Source organism: Ornithorhynchus anatinus, chromosome 5 (assembly GCF_004115215.2).
Source record: "Ornithorhynchus anatinus isolate Pmale09 chromosome 5, mOrnAna1.pri.v4, whole genome shotgun sequence".
NCBI classification, from domain to species: domain Eukaryota; kingdom Metazoa; phylum Chordata; class Mammalia; order Monotremata; family Ornithorhynchidae; genus Ornithorhynchus; species Ornithorhynchus anatinus.
The window spans coordinates 4,316,431-4,334,755 of record NC_041732.1 but is presented as its reverse complement, the minus strand read 5'-3'; the positions used below and the strand labels follow the sequence as shown (position 1 = coordinate 4,334,755).

The 18,325-nt window shown below is 61.1% G+C and overlaps 1 protein-coding gene across 1 annotated transcript; it reads right to left on the bottom strand.

Annotated features, from left to right (window-relative positions):
* Window positions 1-455: 455 nt before the first annotated feature.
* ERF (ETS2 repressor factor) lies at window positions 456-7,787 on the bottom strand. The gene is made up of 4 exons (XM_029064562.2): window positions 7,592-7,787; window positions 2,522-2,756; window positions 2,265-2,380; window positions 456-1,831 (listed from the first exon to the last, which is right to left on the bottom strand). Exons 1-4 carry the CDS (start codon window positions 7,611-7,613, stop codon window positions 489-491), a joined length of 1,716 nt encoding a protein of 571 aa, XP_028920395.1. The 5' UTR covers window positions 7,614-7,787; the 3' UTR covers window positions 456-488.
* Window positions 7,788-18,325: the final 10,538 nt, after the last annotated feature.

Below are 18,325 nucleotides of genomic sequence, written 5' to 3'. Positions count from 1 at the left end.
GGACGGGATGGGCAGAAGGCTTTTATTCCTAAGCGATTGTTATAAAACTTCCTGGGTGATGAGGCCTCCGCCTCCTTGTTTTTTTTTTCTTTTAAAAATAAAAATTCCCCAAACCAGCAGGCCCCTCTCCCCCCTCCCCACCCCCAGCCCTCCCCCAGCCCAGAGATCAATACAGAGACGGGGACAGTCCCGCCCCCCGGGCTCCCCTCCCCTCCACCACCCCCGCCCCCCCGCACCCCCCCACCTTTCAACTGAACCATAAAAAACAAAAATGAAAGATTTTATACAAAACTGGGGGAGGGAGGAGAGGGGCAGCCGGGGAAGAGAACGGATTTGGAGCCGGGCCCCAGAGACCCGCCCGCCCCCCTCCCCCAGGGAGGAGTGGGTGTGTTGGAGGGGGGGAGGGGGGGGTTAAGGCAGCAGAGGAGCTGGGGAGCGGGGGAGAAGGGGACGATTCGGGGGGCCGCGGGGCGGGGGCCGGGGGGGCCTCAGGAGTCCCGGTTCTCCAGCGAGAGCTGGGCCGTGGCGTGCTGCAGGTCGGCGCTGACCCGGCGGGGCGGGGCCGGGACCGGGGGTCCGCCGCCGGGCCCCTCGGCCCCCGCCCCGCCGGGGCCGCCCCCCGCCCCGTCTCCGCGCACCTTCTTGTCCTCGCCCTCGTCGTCGGGCCCGGCGGGCCCGCCGCCCCCCTCCAGCCGGCAGTCCTCGCTCCAGCGCCGCTTGAAGCGCAGCTTGAGGGGCATGCACTGCGCCCCGGGGGGCTCGCCGGGCTCCGGCTTGGCGGGGGCCGGGGGCGCGCGGGGGGCCTTGAAGACCTCGCCCTCCCCGTCCTCGTCGCTGATGTCCGTCACCTCCACCTCCTCCGACTCGCCCTCGGAGATGGGCTCCACCTTGATCTGGGGCGGCGGCGGGGCGGGGGCGGGCGCCGGCTGGCCGGGCCCGGGGCCCCCGTCCCCGCCGGACCCCTTCTCCGCCCGCTGCCGGCGGCCCAGGGGGGGCGGCTGCAGCTTGAACTTGAACGGGGAGGAGGAGGAGGAGGAGGAGGAGGACGACGACGAGGAGGAGGAGGACGACGAGGAGGAGGAGGAGGAGGACGACGGGGCCGGGGGCGTCTCGGGGGGCAGCGGGGGCAGCGGGCACTTGTCCGGGCGCTGGGGCTGGGGCACCACCAGGCCGGGGTAGTGGAGGAAGGCGCGGGGGCTGAGGTGGTAGTTGTAGACGCTCTGGGTGTGAGCCTGCAGGTAGCGTTTCATGTCCTCGGGGCTGAAGGAGAAATGGGAGCCGCCGGGCGCCGAGGCCCCGGGGCCCGCCGCCCCGGCCCCCGGGTACATGGGGCTGAGCGTCGGGGACGGGGTGTAGGCGAGGTGGGTGGGCGTGATGGGCAGGGCCGGGGAGAGCTGGGGCGGCAGCAGGGAGCCCGGCCCGGCCAGCGGCGAGACGGGGAAGGGGCTGAGGGGCTCGGGCCCGCCGCGGGGGCGCGGGTAGACGCGGAAGACGCCGGCGTCGGGGGGCAGGCGGGCGAGGGGCGGGCCGCGGAAGGCGCCCAGCTCGGGGGGCCCCGGCGGCCGGGCCCGGGGGTCCTCGCCCAGGGGCTCCTCCAGCTCCGAGGTGGCCGAGGCCCCGTCGCTGCAGTCGCTGACCGAGCCGCGGCCCAGCCGCCGGGCCACCACGGCCGAGAACAGCGACGACGCCGAGGCGGCCGCCGCCGCCGAGCAGGCCGGCGGGGAGCGGGGGTCCTCCGTGGGCGACAGGGCCTCCGACGGCGTCGACGGCGGGAAGCGGAAGTGGCTGCCGCCCGACGGGACCGGGGGCGCGCTCTGGGGCACCGCCCCGCCTGCCGGGGGGAGGGGGAGACCGGGGTACCCGGGTCAGGGCCCCGGCCCCGGCCCGCACCCCCGCCGGGGCCCAGGGGGCGGGACGGGGGCGCGCCCTCCCGCGCCCACACGTCTTCCCTGTGGCCAGGGAATATGTGTTGCATCATCCTCTCCCAAGCGCTTAGTACAGGGCCCTGCCCCCGGCAAGCACTCGATAAACACGCCCGACGGGCTGACTGCCCGGGATGAGGGGCCAGGAGGGCCACCCTGGCGCGGGCGCAGACCCACACGCTCTTGGGGGAAGGGAAGGCGTCTGTCAGACCGTCCTCTCCCAAGTGCTTAGTCCCGTGCTCTGCCTCCGGTAAGCGTCTAATATATACGACTGACCGACCGACCCCCCTCTCCGCCCCCCTCAACCTCCTCGCTCTCCCCGCCCCGAGGCGGGAGACTCACCGGCCAGCCCCACGTCGATGAAGGGGTAGTTCACCAGCACCAGTTTGTTGAAGTTGAACTTGTAGGTGAAGCGTTTCCCTTTAGTCTTGTGCAGGATCCGCTTGTTATAGTAGTAGCTGCGGGGGGGTGGATGGGGAGGTTGAGAACAGGGACCCCCCCCCACCCACACACACCGCTCCGGGCGCCCCCGTACCCCTCCACGCACACACGCCGACCCCCAGCTCGCCCACCCCCAGCTCGCCCACCCCCAAGCTCACCGCAGGGCCCGGCTGAGCTTGTCATAGTTCATTTGGGGCTTGCACTTGCGGACCCCCCAGAGGCGGGCCACCTCGTCGGGGTCCTTGATGACGAACTCGCCGTAGTCCCCCTGCCAGGCGATGACGTCCTGGTACTCCTCCTTCCGCAACAGCTCCAGGATGAAATGCCACAGCTGGATCTGCCGGGAGCCCGGCGACGACTCGGGCTTGTAGGCCCAGTCCGGGAAGGCGAAGCCTGCGGGCGGGAGAGGAGGAGGAGGCCCGCGGTCACCACCCCGCCCCCGCCCAGAACCCAGGTGCCCCATCCTTTCTTCCTTCGCCAGGCCCCGGCCGGGCTCGGGTCCACAGCTTGAGCCCAGGCGCCTCGGGAGGGGGTGCGGGGGGGAGGGGGGAAGAGGGAGAGACCGAGGCAGGGTGTGAGGGAGTGAGCGGCGCTGCAGGGGGAGAGCTGGAGCCGGCGGAGGAGACACCGGGAGAAACAGGAAACCGGTGGCTGCCGGGGCCTGGGGCCGGTGCCAGGGGCTCGGGCGGGGAGCCAGGCCGGCGGGCAGGGCTGCCAGAGGGGGAGGGGCAGGAAGGGGCAGTCGAGACACACACGCACACCCACACATCCACACGCACATCCACACCCGGAGCTCCCCGAGTCTCAGGGCAGAGCTCCCACCCGCCCGCCACCATCCGACCCCCCCGCCCCTTGCTGAGAGACCACCCCCCTTCCCCACTCGCCCGTCTTGAGCCGCTCAGACGCCCCCGTCCCTTCTCCCACCTTATCTTCCCCCCCCCCATCCCTTGGGGGCAATTACGCTTCCAAGGAGCAGAGCGGCAGGGGTGGGTCGGGGATGGGTTTTGATGAGGTCAGCACCCGCACGCGTGCGTGCTCCTCTTGCTTGAGATAGAGGACTAAGTGCTCCCCGATCCCTTCCCAGAACCCAGGGGATGTGCCCGTGGTGCTCTCTTCTCCAGCCACCGCTCCCCTGCTGAGACCCTCCCCAGATCCAGGTGTCTTTTCTTTTCCCCGCCAGCACCCAGAGGCGCTCCCCCTCCCCCCGACCCGCCCCGGCCCAGCCCCGACTCCCTCCCCACCCCTCAGCCCATCTTTTGCGGCGGGTCCCGGTGTCTCTAGGCCGGATGGCGGGAGACAGGACCGGTCTCCCTAGGGCCGAGGTAGCATTAACCTTGGGCAGAGGTTGGCGGCGGTGGGCCGGGCCCCAGGGGGAGAGGTTGGTGGGGGGGCGGGAGGGGGCGGGGGGCTGCGGTTGCCACCATTTCCCAAACCCCAATCAGGCTCCATCAATAATTCAGCGCCGACACAGCCGGTAATGGAGGGGGCGGGGGGGGGGGGGGGGGGGGGGAGAAGGCGGGAGAGAGGGGCCAGCGGCACCAAGGGCACGCAGGAAAGAGCAGAGCAACCGTTCAGTTGTCATCTGGTCACCCAAGAGCCCCAGCCCCCAACTCGCCCTCTGGAACGCCCCCTCCTCCCTATCCAGCCCCTTCGCCGGCTCCTGCCCCCTCCTCGGGCCCGAAACGTCCTGCCTCGGGAGGGCGGGCGGGGGAGAGGATGGAGACACCCCAGGGTGGGGCGGGAGGAGGGGGCCGCGACCCAGCGACTTTCACCCCCTTCCCCTACTCTCCCCACCCTACCGGTCCCGGTCCGTCCGTCCCCCCACCCCACCCCGGCTTCCGTGTCCCGGTAACCAGGCAACCGGCACCGCGGCGACGGGGCCTGGGAGCGGGGGAGCGAGATGCTAAAAATAAACTTTGCGGGGAGAGAGAGAGAGAGGGAGAGGGAAAAAGAGAGACTCACACACAAAGGGAGAGAAGGAGGCCGGAAAAGAAGGGGGGGGTGGAAATCTCACCCCAGAGCCAGCTGCATTCTGGGCTAGGGATGGGGGGAAAGGCTGCCGCTGTTGCTCCCCCAGTAGGCCGGCCTCCGGCCCACCTGGCAGACCCCGGACTTCTTCCGTCCAGCTCCCGGCTCTATGCCATCCCCGGGCCCCGGACCGCCCGCCCGCCTCCGCGGGCCGCCACCCCCCCGGCCTCCCCCCCTCCGCCCCGTCCACCCCGGGGCCTTACTCTTCCCTGAAGCGAACCCACGCACCCCGCCCCTCCCCAACCCAGGTGTCCGGCTTCCCCAGCCGTCAAAAACTCCGACCCAGACATACACAGGGGCCTTTTCCCCAGGACGGGGGTGACGTCAGGGTCTCTCAATGGGGCTCTGTTCCCGAGGGCGGCAGAGACAGGCACGGGCGTGTGTGTGCGTGTGTGTGTGTATATGTGTGTGCGTGCACGCCGCTGTGCGGAGCACTTGTGAGTCGTGTCCCGCCCCCCCCCCCCCGCCCCCGTGCAGATTCGGAGGGAGGGGGAGCGTAGGAAGTCGAGGTTGGCAGAAGGGGTCCCCGGGGGGACGCGGGGAGCCGGCCTTCCCCGGCCAGTCAAACCCCCTGAAAGTTGCGGGGTGAGTGGCAAAGTCATCCTAGCGTGTCCTCTGCACCCCCCCACTCCCACTCCCACCCCCGCTCCGGCTGCCAATGGCGCCAAGGCCGGGGGAGGGGGAGGAGGAGGAGGAGGAGGAGGAGGAGGAGGAGGAGGAGGAGGAGGAGGACCAGCCAGAGCAGGGAGGAAAACAGGAAGTGGGAACTAAGAGGGGCGGAGAGCGGACAGACAGGGAAGGAGGGGGCCAGTCAGCGGAAGGCCAGGGGACACACACATACACGCGTGGGGGGGACACACGCAGGCGGGTCCGGCCGGCCGGCCCGCCCGTCCCCTCCCTCCACAAGTCCGCACAACCTCCCTCCCGGGCCCGGGGCGTCCCGGCCTGCCACACCCGCGGTGCCCGGCGGGCAGAGGCAGAGGCCTCGGCGGCGGCGGCGTCTGGTGCGGGTGCCGGGTGCCGGTGCCAGCACGGGCACGGGCAGGGGCACGGCCGCCCCCACACGGCGCGGGCCCCGGGGCCTGGGTGTGTGTGTGTGTCTCTCTGTCTGCGTCTGCCTCTGTGCGTGCGTGTGTGTGTGTGTGTGTGTGTGTGTGTGAGAGAGAGGGGAAAACAAGAAGAGAAGAAGAAGAGGAGGAGAAAAGCGGGCGAGCCGGTCCCACAAGCGAGGAAGGAGAAGCAGGGCTGGGGAGCAGAACCTCTGGGTCCCGGCCAAAGTGTCCGGCCCCCGGTCCGGCCCCGGGGCTGACCCCCCTCGGGGTGGGGGAGGGGAAGGGGGAGGGAAGAGGGGGGCGGGGCGGGGGCGGGAGCGGAGCCAGGGAGTCTGAGCGCGGCCCACACGTGACTGACCCTAAGACACGCACACAGGCCCGCACGGGCAGGCGGGCGGACAGGAGGACACACAGACGCCCCCTCCTCGCGGGCGGGGTGGCCGAGCCCCCGCCCTCCGGCCCCCGACCCCCGACCCGGGGGGGCTCCGCTCCCGGGCCACGTTGGGGCACAGACACACACACACACACCTACACACACACACACAGACACGTTCTCGCCGCCGCCGCCGCCGCCGCGGGAAGAAAACAAGTTTGAACAGCGGCGCCCCCCGCCCCCTCCTCCCCCCCTTATCCCTCCTCCTCCTCCTCCTCCCCGCCAGATTCCGACAGGACAGACCGGGGCGGGGGCGAGGAGGGGGGCGAGGAGGGGGTTGGGGGGCGGGAAGTCTCGCCCCCGCGCCCCCCCCCCAAGCCCCTTCAAGGCCCGAGAGGGCCGGAGGGAGCAGGGGGAGGGGACCAAAGTCCAGACAGGGGCAGGGGGAGGGGGAGAGGAGGAGGAGGAGGAGGAGAAGGAGGAGGAGAGGGGGAGGAGGGGGCTGGAGGGGTGGGCGGGGGAGGGGCGAATTAGAAAGGGGGAAAGTCCGGGGTGAGAGAGGAATGAGGGAGAGGAGGGTTGGGGGAGGGGGCGGGGAGGGAAATCAAGGCCCGGAGAAGGCGGGGGGGGGGGGAGCCGAGCCCCTTCAGGACCGACCGGGGGGGGGGGGCGCAAAAAAAAAGGCAAACGCCTCCCCCGCGTCCGTGTCCCGCCTCCCCCCCGCCCCTCCCGGGTCCGGGGGGGTGTCCCGGGGGGGGAGGGGGTGTCCCCGGGGGCCGGGAGGGGGGGCAGGGGGTCCCCGGGTCCGGCGCCACCTTAAGTGTCGCGCGGCGCGGTCGGAAACAAAAAGTTCCTTTTTCGACCGTTCGGCTCCGCTCCCAACTTTGCGACTCGGCGCGGGCGGCGGGAGGCGGGCGGGGGGGGCGACCACCGGGCACCCACCGATCACCGGGGGCGGGGAGGGAAGGAGGGAGGGAAGGAGGGAGGGGGCGGGAGCCCCGGGGCAGGGCCGGGCCGGGGGCAGGCGGAGGAGGAGGAGGAGGAGGAGGAAGGCAGAGGAGGGGGCGCCCCCAGCCCCATCCCCGCCCCCCCTCCGGCCACGCGGCGCCGTGAAGGTCAGGGCCCGGCCCCCGCGGGGGGCTCGCACGGCGCGGCCCGACCCGACCCGGCCCGGCCCACGGAGCCCCCACGCTCACGGGGGTCCGCGCCTCCCGCCCCCGCAGCCCGCAGCCCGCCCCGCAACGGGCCGGAGGAGCGGACAGGAGGCGACGACACCCCACCATCCCCCCTCCCCGCTTTGGGGGGAACGGGGACGGACACACCAGTGTCTCGTGTGTCTGTGACTGGGGAGGGACACACGCGCGCACACACACACACACACACACACAGAATCCGTCCCTTTTTAAGGGGGGAGGGATGGTGGGGCCCAGCCGCGGCTGCCGCCCGAACCCCCAGGGAGGGCCTCCACCCCCCGGCCCCCCGGCCCCCTCCTCCTCCTCCGCCCCCGGCCCCGGGGCGGCGCGGCCCGACCGGCCGAGAAGTAGCAACAAGTGTGCCGCCCCCGGCCGGCCGCCCCCTCCCCTCCTCCCCCCTCCCCTCCCCCCCGGCCGGGGGGCACGGCCGACCCCCGCCTTCCTCCCCCGCCAAAACTTTCTCCGCCCCGCGCCCCCATTTCCCCCGGCAACAAGTCGTCCCCCCCCCCCCGCCGCCCGCCCGGCCGCCCGCACGTGCCGCCCCCTCCCCTCCCCTCCCTTCCCGTCCCCTCCCGCCCCCACCTGTGTCCGCCGGGGTCTTCATGTCGCGGGTCCGGGGGTGCGGGGGTGGAGGGGTGGGGGGCGAGGCGGCCCGGCTGTCCCCGCTCCTGCCGCCGCGGCTCCCCGCCGCTGCACCGGGCCGGGCCGGGCCGGGCCCGGACTCCCGCTCCCTGCGTCCCCCGGCAACTTCCCCCGTCCCGTGGCCCGGGGCCCGCTGCCGCCCGCTGCCGCCGCCGCCGCCGCGCCCGTCCTCCTCCGCTCCGCTCCGGTCTCCTCTCCCGGCCGGTCCCGTCCCGATCCCCGATCCCCGATCCCGTTCCCGTCCCGTCCCGTCCGGTCCTGTCCCCTCCCGCCCGCCGCCTCCCGGGTTAATATCGCAGTCGGGCCCGGGACGCCCACGCCCCCCGCCGGGCGACGTCACCGCCGCGTCGCCATGGAGACGCTGCTCCCGCCCCCTCCCCCGCCCCCCGCCCCCCGCGCGCGCGCACCCTCTCTCTCTCTCTCTCTCTCTCTCTCTCACACACACACACACGGACACACACAGACACTGACACAGACACTGGGGCCCGGCTTGAAGGGGCCGCGGGGGGATGAAAGGAGGCAGGAAAGAGGGGGCGAGGGGTCAGCGGGGTCACCCCGGATGGGGCGGCCGCCCCTCCCTCCCTCCCTCCCTCCCTCCACACCTGACTGTGCTTCGCCCCCTTCATCCTCAAGCCTCCGGATGCCCTCAATCCCTAAATAAAGCTCTTCCCGTCGCCGTCCCTCGGTGTCTCGGGTCCGAGAGGCCCGGTCCTCGGCCCCCCGGGCCTCGGCCCCCCGGTCCTCGGCCGCCGGAGAAGGCGGGGAGCCCGTCCGGGCCGCAGCCCGGGAGCACGTGGAAGCCTTCCCCTGCAACATGACTAACGATCGGCATAATTACCGGATCTGTCGGGCGGGGGGGGGGGGGAGCGCTCGCTGGGTTCCAGGCCGGGGTGGGCTCACGGTCTCCATCCCCCTTTCACGGAGGAGGGAACGAGGTCGGCGACCCGCTCGAAAGCCCCTCTGAAAGAAAAAAAGGAGGGTGTCCGTTCAGCGCTTCTTGGGTGCGGAGCGCTGGCCCCAGCGGATACGACCATGACCGGGTCGCGCGCGGCCCCCCCGGCCCCCGCGGGGCTCACGGTCTTCACCCCCATTTTACAGAGGAGGTGACTGAGGCCCAGAGAAGTGAAGCGGCTTGCCCGAGGTCACCCGGCGGACAGAGTGGCGGAACGGGTAGTAGATCCCGGGCCCCTCCGACTCCCGGCCCGGGCTCCCCTCGCTAGACCGGACCACGCTCCTCCAGGCCCCAAGCTCCTTCCGGGCCACCGTGCTCTCCTAGGCGCCCAGTATAGTGCTCCGCACGGTCTAAGCGCTCAATAAATACCATCGATCGGTATGCATTAGAGAGGGCTTCCTCCCCTGCAGCACTGAGGAGTGAGAACCTCTTGCTCCTCGACTCGAAGGACCAAGAAGGCCTACTGGAAGCTCTCCCCCTCGTTCATTCATTCAAGTGTATTCATTGAGCGCTTACTATGTGCAGAGCACTGTACTAAGCGCTTGGGATGTACAATTCGGCAGCAGATAGGGACCATCCCTGCCCAATAATGGGCTCACGGTGTAAGGGCAATGAGGTTGTCCCACGTGGGGCTCACAGTCTTAATCCCCTCGAGACCCTCTCTAGACCAGAAGCTCGCTGTGGGCAGGGAATGTATCCGTTCACCGTTCTTGGAAGAGGACAGACTTTGGGCAAACTACTTACCCCCCCTCCTCCGCCACTTGTCTGCTGCGTGACCTTGGGCGAGTTACTTAACTTCTCCGTGCCTCGGTTCCCTCATCTGTAAAATGGGAATTAAGACTACGAGCCCCACGTGGGATGACCTGATTAGCTCGTATCTACCCCGGCCCTTAGAACAGTGCTTGGCACATAGTAAGGGCTTAACAAATACCATCAGTAGCATCATTCTTCCCCTTGACGCTGTTTAGTGCCATTGTTCTTGTCTGTCCGTCTCCCCCGATTACACTGTAAGCCCGTCAAACGGCAGGGACTGTCTCTATCTGTTGCCGACTTGTTCATCCCAAGCGCTTAGTACAGTGCTCTGCACATAGTAAGCGCTCAATAAATACTATTGAATGAATGAATGAATCATTACAGCGCTCTGCACCCAGTAAGCGCTCCACTGATTTGATGAAATGAATGAATAGTCTGCAGCCCAAGGATTCGTTTAATGGTATTTATCGAGTGTTTACTGTGTGCAGAGCACTGTGCTAAATGCTTTGGAGAGTAGACTCTAACAGAGTCGGTAGACACGTTCCCTGCCCGTGATGAACCTGATGGGCTGAGGAGAAGTAGCACGGCCCTAGAGGAAAGAGCACCTACCTGGAAGTCGAAGGACCTGGGTTCTGATCCTGGCTCTGCCACATGTGACCTGCTGGGTGACCTGGAGCAAGTCACTCCTCTGAGCCTCAGGAACCTCATCTGTAATAATAATAATAATACTTGTGATATTGGTTAAGGGCTTACTATGTGCCAGGCCCTGTACTAAACACTGGGAATGGGGGAGTACGAGCAAATTGGGTTGGACAGAGTCCCGGGCCCACGTGGGGCTCACAGTCTCAATCTCCATTTTACAGATGAGGGGACTGAGGCCCAGAGAAGTGCAGTGACTTGACCAAGGTCACACAGCAGACAAGTGGCCGAGCCGGCATCAGAACCCGTGACCTTCTGACTCCCAGGCCCGGGATCTATCCACTCTACGGTGCTGCTCAAGCCTTAGGTGGGACATGGACTGTGTCCAACCTGATTAGCTCGTATCTCCCCCGGCGCTCAGTACAGTGCCTGGCATATAGTAAGCGCTTAACAAGTACCGTTAATTTATTATTATTTTTTTTAAAAAAAGCAGCTTTATTCCTACACTTTCTCAAGGGGGGAGGCGGTCATCTGTCTAGTCTTACTCGCTGCACACAGGCTATCTTCCCTCCACGGTTCTTAGAGGAGAAGCGGGGCCGGGGGGTGTCCCCAGAGGGGTCCGGGGTCGGAATTCGAGGGGGAGGGCTCTGACTGACCCGGCTGGGCCCGGGATCCTGGCTGGGAAGGAAGTGACCGTGGGGGCCGAGGGCCGAGGCATCCGGCAGCTGTCCTGAGGAAGGAGAGGGCAAGACCGGGAGCCCGGCAGCCGGAGAGCCGGAGGCGGAGGAGGCGGAGGAGGAGATGAGCGCGGTCTGGGGCCTGGCCCGAACGGGCAGGGATGCGAGCAAAGAGTGGACGGGGGCCAGGAGTCTGGGTGGACGGTACTGCACTCTCCCAAGCGCTTAGTACAGTCCTCCGCACAGAGCAACTTGACTTAATGGGTAGAGCACGGGCCTGGGAGTCAGAAGGACCCGGGCTCTGATAATAACGACGATGGTATTTGTTAAGCGCTCACTATGTGCCATGCGCCGCTGTAAGCGCTGAATCCCGCCGCTTGTCTGCTGTGTGACCCTGGGCAAGTCACTTCTCTGGGCTTCAGTGACCTCCTCTGTAAAATGGGGATGAAGACTGTGAGCCCCCATGTGGGACAGGGACTGTGCCCAGCCTGATGGACTTGTATCTACCCCAGTGCTTAGAACAGAGCTTGGCACATCGTAAGCACTTAACAAGTACCATGATTATTATTGGTATCGTTACTAAGTATCATTGATTGATAGAATTGGGAGCTGGAAGGTGGGCAATCAAGCAAGCCAGTCGCGGTCTTTTACTGGGCGCTTAACTGTGTGCCGAGCACTGTTCGGAACGGAAGCAGAGTGGCCCAGTGAGCCCGGTCTGGAAGTGAGGACCTGGGCTCTAATCCCGGCTCTGCCGCTTGTCTGCTGTGTGACCCTGGGCGAGTCACTTCACTTCTCTATGCTTCAGCCTCCTCATCCGTAAAACGGGGCATAAGACTGTGAGCCCCGGGTGGGACAGGGATGGTGCCCTACCCGATTTGCTAGTATCCACCCCAGCGCTTAGTACAGTGCCTGGCACAGAGTAAGAGCCTAATACCACAATTATTATTATTATTATAATTACTATTATAACTTAATGCTTGGAAGAGTGAAAAAGAGGAGGTAGACCCAATGTCTGACCCCCAAGGAGCTTACAACCCGGTGGGGGAGGTGGACGTTGAAACAGAGTGCAGGAAGGGGATTCATTCATTCATTCAATCACATTTATTGAGTGCTTACTATGTGCAGAGCACTGTCCTGAGTGCTTGGAAAGTACAATTCGGCAACAGATAGAGACAATCCCTCCCCAACAACGGGCTCCCACTCTAGAAGGGGGAAGACAGACAAGGAAACAAGACAAAACAAGTAGACGGGCATCAATAGCAGCAATGTAAATAAATAGAATTATATACACATAACATTTATAAAATAAATAGAATAATAAATACATACATGTAGACCCAAGAGCTGTGGGGCGGGGAGGGGGGTAGAGCAGAGGGAGGGAGTCGGGGTGATGGGGAGGGGAGGAGGAGCAGAGGGAAAGGGGGGCTCAGGCTGGGAAGGCCTCCCGGAGGAGGTGAGCTTTCAGTAGGGATGCAACAAGAGTGTATGAGGAGATGGTCCCCTGGGGTCAGGGGTCAGGGGATGATGGGAAGCAGCGTGGCTCAGTGGAAAGAGCCTGGGCTTCGGAGTCAGAGGTCATGGGTTCGACTCCCAGCTCTGCCACTTGTCAGCTGGGTGACTGTGGGCAAGTCACTTCACTTCTCTGTGCCTCAGTTACCTCATCTGTAAAATGGGGATTAACTGTGAGCCTCACGTGGGACAACCTGATGACCCTGTATCTCCCCCAGCGCTTAGAACAGTGCTCTGCACATAGTAAGCGCTTAACAAACACCAACATTATTATTATGATGGCTCTGTGGGGATGGGAAAGGGAGAACCAAGATGGGAAGATGAGACCCCCCACCACCACCCCACCCCCGGCCCGCCCCGTGTCCACAGCAGGGGAGAGGGGCTGGGGATCCGGGCCGCTTGGGGTCCATGAGAAGCGGTGCAGTGAGGCCCAGTGGAAAGAGACCGGGCCCGGGAGTCAGAGGACCTGGGTTCTAATCCTGACTCTGCCAGGGGCTTGCTGTGTGACCTTGGGTGAGTCACTTTGCTTCTCTGCATCTCAGTTACCTCACCTGTAACATGGGGATTAAATCCTCCCCTCACTAACTTAAACCCTGAGCTCCAGATCCATGAACTGTGTCAAGCCTGATAGGCTTCTATCTACCCCAGCGCTTAGAACAAGCATGGTGTCGTGGAGCGAGCCCGGGCCTGGGAGTCAGAAGGTCATGGGTTCTAATCCCGGCTCCGCCGCTCGTCTGCTGTGTGACCTTGGGCGGGTCACTTCGCTTCTCTGGGCCTCCACGACCTCATCTGTCAAAAGGGGATTGAGATTGCGAGTCCCACGTGGGACAGGGACTGTGTCCAACCCAATTTGCTTGGATCCACCCCAGCGCTTAGTATAGTACCTGGAACATAGTAAGTGCTTAACAAATACCATAATCATTATTATCAACAGTGCTTGACACAGCGTAAGCGCATAACAAATACCATTAAAAAAGGGGAGGGAGGGAGGAGGACGGGGTCAGGAAGCAGGATGCCCGGGACCTTGGAGGAAAGCAAGCGGCCGACTACTCTGTTGTACCGTACCCACCCAAGTGCTTAGTACAGAGCTCGGCACATAGTAACCGCTCAACAAATATGATTGATTGATTGATTGATTGATTGGAGGATGTCTGACTTCTTGGAGAAGAGGAGGGGGGAGAAAAGAGGGGAAAGGGAGAGGGGAGGAGGGGGCAGAGGTTAAAAAACTGAATGGTAGTCAGGACAGGAACAAGGGAGAAGGGAGAGCCTCTCCTCATTCTCCCAGATAATAATAATAATAATTGTGGAATTTGCTAAGCTCTTATTGTGGGCCAGGCACTGTCCTAAGCCCTGGGGTAAATACAAGGTAATTGCATTGGACACAGTCTCTGACCCACATAGGGCTACAATCTCTGTCCTTAGGAGGTGGAACGGAGCTGAACAACGCTTGTGCCCGTGGAAACGAGAAACCAGAGGAGGGAAGCTCGAGGCAGGCGGTGAGACCCAGAACAGCAGAGAGAGAGAGAGAGCAAGAGACGCAGAAATCAAACAGAGGCCAGAGACCCAAGAGACCTGGGAGAGACCCAGAGAGGAAGAGAGACAGGTAGAAAAACAGAGACGTCTAGAGACAGCAAGCGGGATATCCGGCTAGACGGATTGAAGCGCTTAAGGAGAGAGGGATGTGAGGAGGAAAACAGTCGAGAAAGGAGTCTGAGAAAGAGGGACAGAGAGATACGGGGGGGGGGGGGGGGGGAACCAAGGGAAAAAAGAAAGGATACATTTATAGTGATATAGACTTCCATTTTCAACACTTGTATATATATTTATTCACTCTTACGTTCAATTATTTTGATTACTTCGACTGAAAATATTTTTATGTACGTTTCCCCTTCGGAGCGCTAGCTCCTGCTGGAAAGGGAATCTGTCACTTTTTTTTTAATGACATTTGTTAAATGACTTCTATGTGGCAGGGACTGTACTAAGTGCTGGGTAGACACAAGCTTGTCATTTCTTTTATATATATATTTGCTTTGTGCTTACAGTGTGGCAGGTACTGTATTCACTACTGAGGTAGATACAAGCTAGCCAGGGGTTTTTTACGGTGTTTGCTTCTCTGCATCTCAGTTACCTCACTATTACTATGTGTCAGGCAGTGGGCTAAGCATTGGTGTAGACACAAGATAATCAGGTTTTTTTATGGTATTTGTTAAGCATTTACTACGCCCCAGGCACTGTACTAAATGCTGGAGGTAGATACAAGTTAATCAGGTTTTGGGGTTTTTTTGATGTTATTTGTTAAATGCTTACTATGTGGCAGGCACTGTACTAAGTGCTGGGGTAGATACAAGTTAGTCAGGTTGGAAACAGTCCGTGTCCCATAGAGGGCTCACAGTCTTAATCCCCATTTTACAAATGACAGAGTAGGATTGAATCCCCATTCAACAGATGAGGTAACTGAGGCCCAGAGAAGTGAAGTGACAATCTCCAAGGTCATGCAGCAGACACGTGGCAGAGACGACATTAGAACCCAGGTCCTTCTGAAGCCCAGGCCCAGGCTCTCTCCTCCCTGCATCACCTTCGGGGGTGGGAGGGAAGGGGTTGACGTGGGGAAAGAACGCCTCTTTCTCACTCACAGGATTCTCTCTCCCTCACTAAGAACCTTTCTGGGCCCTACTGTCTTTTCTTTTTCTTTACCGTCGGCTTTAAAGCACTCAATCCCCTTGGCCCCTCCTCCCTCACCTCGCCATCCTCCTACTACGACCCAGCGGGTACACTTTGCTCCTCTGATGCCAACCTACTCAATGTACCTCGATCTCATCTATCTCGCCTCCGACCTCTCGCCCACGTCCTACCTCTGGCCTGGAACGCCCTCCCTCTTCATATCCGACAGTGACCCTCCCCGCTCTTCAAAGCATTACTAAAGGCCCATCTCCTCCAAGAGGCCTTCCCTGACTAAACCCTCCTTTCCATTTATTTATTTTCATTAACGCCTGTCTCCCCCTCTAGACTGTAAGCTCCTTGTGGGCAGGGGATGTGTCTACTATATTGTTGAATGGTACTCTCCCAAGTGCTTAATACGGTGCTCTGCACACAATAAGCATTCAATAAATATGACTGATTGATATTATTAGTAGCATGATTATTATGGTACTTGTTAAACATTACTAGGTGCCAAGCACTGTTCTAAGCACTGGGGTAGACACAAGTTAATCAGATGGGATACAGTCCGGTCCCCCACGGGGCTCACTAAGTAAGAGGGAGTAGGATTGAATCCCCATTCAACAGATGTGGTAACTGAGGCTCCGCGAAGTGAAGTGAGTTACTCGCGGTCACACAGCTGAATGTGGTGGAGCCGAGATTAGAACCCAGGTCCCCTGACTCCCAGGCCCCTGCTCTTTCCACTAGGCCACGCCGCTTCTCGGTGGCATAACAATAGTAGCAGTAATCTTCATTAAGTGCTCACTCTGTGCAGAGCACTGTACTAAGCACTGGTAAAGAGAGTCTACAGGTTGTAGACAGAGACCCTGTCCCTCAAGGAGCTCACAACCTATAAAGGGAAGCGTTTAATAAATATTATTTCTCCTCCTCCTCTCCCAAGTGCTTAGCTCAGTGCTCCACACACAGAAAGTGCTCAATAAATACCAGTCATTGACTGAATGACATCAGACCCCATTCTGCCCTAGGTCCCAGTGGCAGAGACCTGAAATTTTAGAATTTCGGGAATTTTATGTTCTTGTGACAGCGGGGACTTGACTGTTGGACTCTGAACAGTCCTCCCGGGATGGTCAAGAGCAGGAAACTGAAAAGTTTTGTGATATTTATTCTCATCTTTGCCTCTTTGGGTTTTGTCATTATGTTATTTTTCCTTCCTTGTGAGTTCGTTTGCCAATATTCCCCTCTTTCCCACCTCTTCTTCTTTGCTTGTGAGCCTCTTTAGAACCAGGGACCTCGTCTACTTGGAATAAGTCTATTTTTTTCTCAGGGCTTAGGACAGTGCTTTGCACGTAGTGTCTCGTCTTATGCTGTAGCGTCGGCGGCGACCCTAAGCGACGCCGCGGACGCATCTCTTCCAGAACGCCCCACCGCCACCTGCAATCGTTCTGGCAGCCTAAAACCCATAGAGTTTTCTTGGGAAAAATAAAGACGTGGTTTACCGCAGGGTAGGGGCCTAATGAAATTTACTGCTATTAAATATGACTATCACTGCTAAGGACCTGGGTTCTAATCCCGGCTCTGCCACTTGTCTGCTGTGACCTTGGGTAAGTCACTTCACTTCTCTGGGCCTCAGTTGCCCCAGCCATAAAATGGGGATTAAGACTGTGAGCCCCCTCTGGGACAGGGACTGGGTCCAATCTGATTAGCTTGTATCTACCCCAGCACTTAGAACAGTGCTCGGCACATAATAAGCTCTTAACAAATACCATCGTTATCATGACTAATACTAAATACTGCTGCTATTATTCTTATTATAGGACTTAAGTGCTTACTATGTGCCAAGCACTGTTCTAAGCACTGAGGTAGATACCAGTTAATCAGGTTGGACACAGCTCCCGTCCCCCATAAGGCTCACAGTCTAAATAGGAGGGAGAAGAGGTATTGAATCCCCATTTTCACAGTTGAGGAAACCGAGGCACAGAGAAGTGAAGTGACTTGACATAGAAGACAAGGGGCAGAGTCGGGATTAGAACTCTACCAGGTCCGCTGACTCCCAGGCCCGTGCTTTTTTCACTAGGTAATAATAATGATAATGATGATGGCATGGGTTAAGCGCTTACTATGTGCCAAGCACCGTTCAAAGCGCTGGGGAGGATACAAGGTGATCAGGTGGTCCCACGTGGGGCTCACAGTCTTCATCCCCATTTGCCAGATGGGGTAACTGAGGCCCAGAGAAGTGAAGAGACTGGCCCAAAGTCACACAGCTGACGCACTGCTCCTCTCCTGCCTCCACTATTTCTATGACTACAACTTGAGAAACAGGAGGACCTAGGGGGTAGAGCACGAGTCATGGGTTCTAATCCCGGTTCCACCACAGATGGGGCTGGGGGTTCCCCTTAGGACAGCATCCTCCAAACTGGGGGACGGTCACTGGGTTTCCCCTGCCCCGATGTGATCCCTTTGGTCATTTGTGGAAAATCCCTTTGGATGGTGGTTGCTTCCTCCCAGCTCGGTCTGACTCTGCCCCACCACAGCACACGGTGACTTCCCCAAGGATTATCACTGTTATTATCATTATCATTATTATATCTATTAAGTGCTTATTCTATGTCAGGCACTGTGCTAAGCGCTGGGATAGATACAAGATAATCAGGTTGGACACAGTCCCTGTCCCACATGGGGCTCACGGTCTAACCTGATCAACTTGTAACTACCGCAGTGCTTAGAACAGTGCTCAGCACATAGTAAGTGCTTAACAAGTACCATAATAACTATTATTATTTGCAGGAGAGAGAACGGGGATTGAATTCCCATTTTGACAGTTGAGGAAACTGAGGCACGGAGAAGTCAGTCAATCATATCTAATGAGCGCTTCCTTTGTGCAGAGCACTGTACTAAGCGCTCGGGAAAGTACGATAGAGCCATAAACAGTGACATTCCCTGCCCTCAGGAAGCATACAGTCAAGAGGGGGGAGACAGACATCAATCCAGTGCGGAGAATAGTGCTTGGCACATAGTAAGCGCTTAACAAATACCATCATTCTTAATACAATGGAAATGAAGGGGGAAGGCCTTCCGTACCAGAGGCAAGACGTGGGTGAGAGAGACAAGGTCGATAGGTCAGACACAATCAGACCCATTGTGGTCCAGTTTGAGCCCCCGATGGCAGCAAGAACACTGTGAGTGACCCCCCCCTTCCGCCCCCCACAACCGTGCACCCCAACAGTCACCTGCTCAGTGGATGACTTCTTCCCCCACAGTGTTCTGGACCGACCCCCGCCTCAGTCGGAGTAACCTGATGGTGAAGCAGATCAATTCTTCGTCGAATGATCTACCCTGGCGTGGTATAATCACTCATTCATTCATTCAATCGTCTTTGTGCGCAGAGCACTGTACTACGCGCTTGGGAAAGAACAGTACTACAATAAACCGTGAAAATCCCCGCCCACAACGAGCTCGCAGACCAGAGGTGGGGGAGACGGATATCAA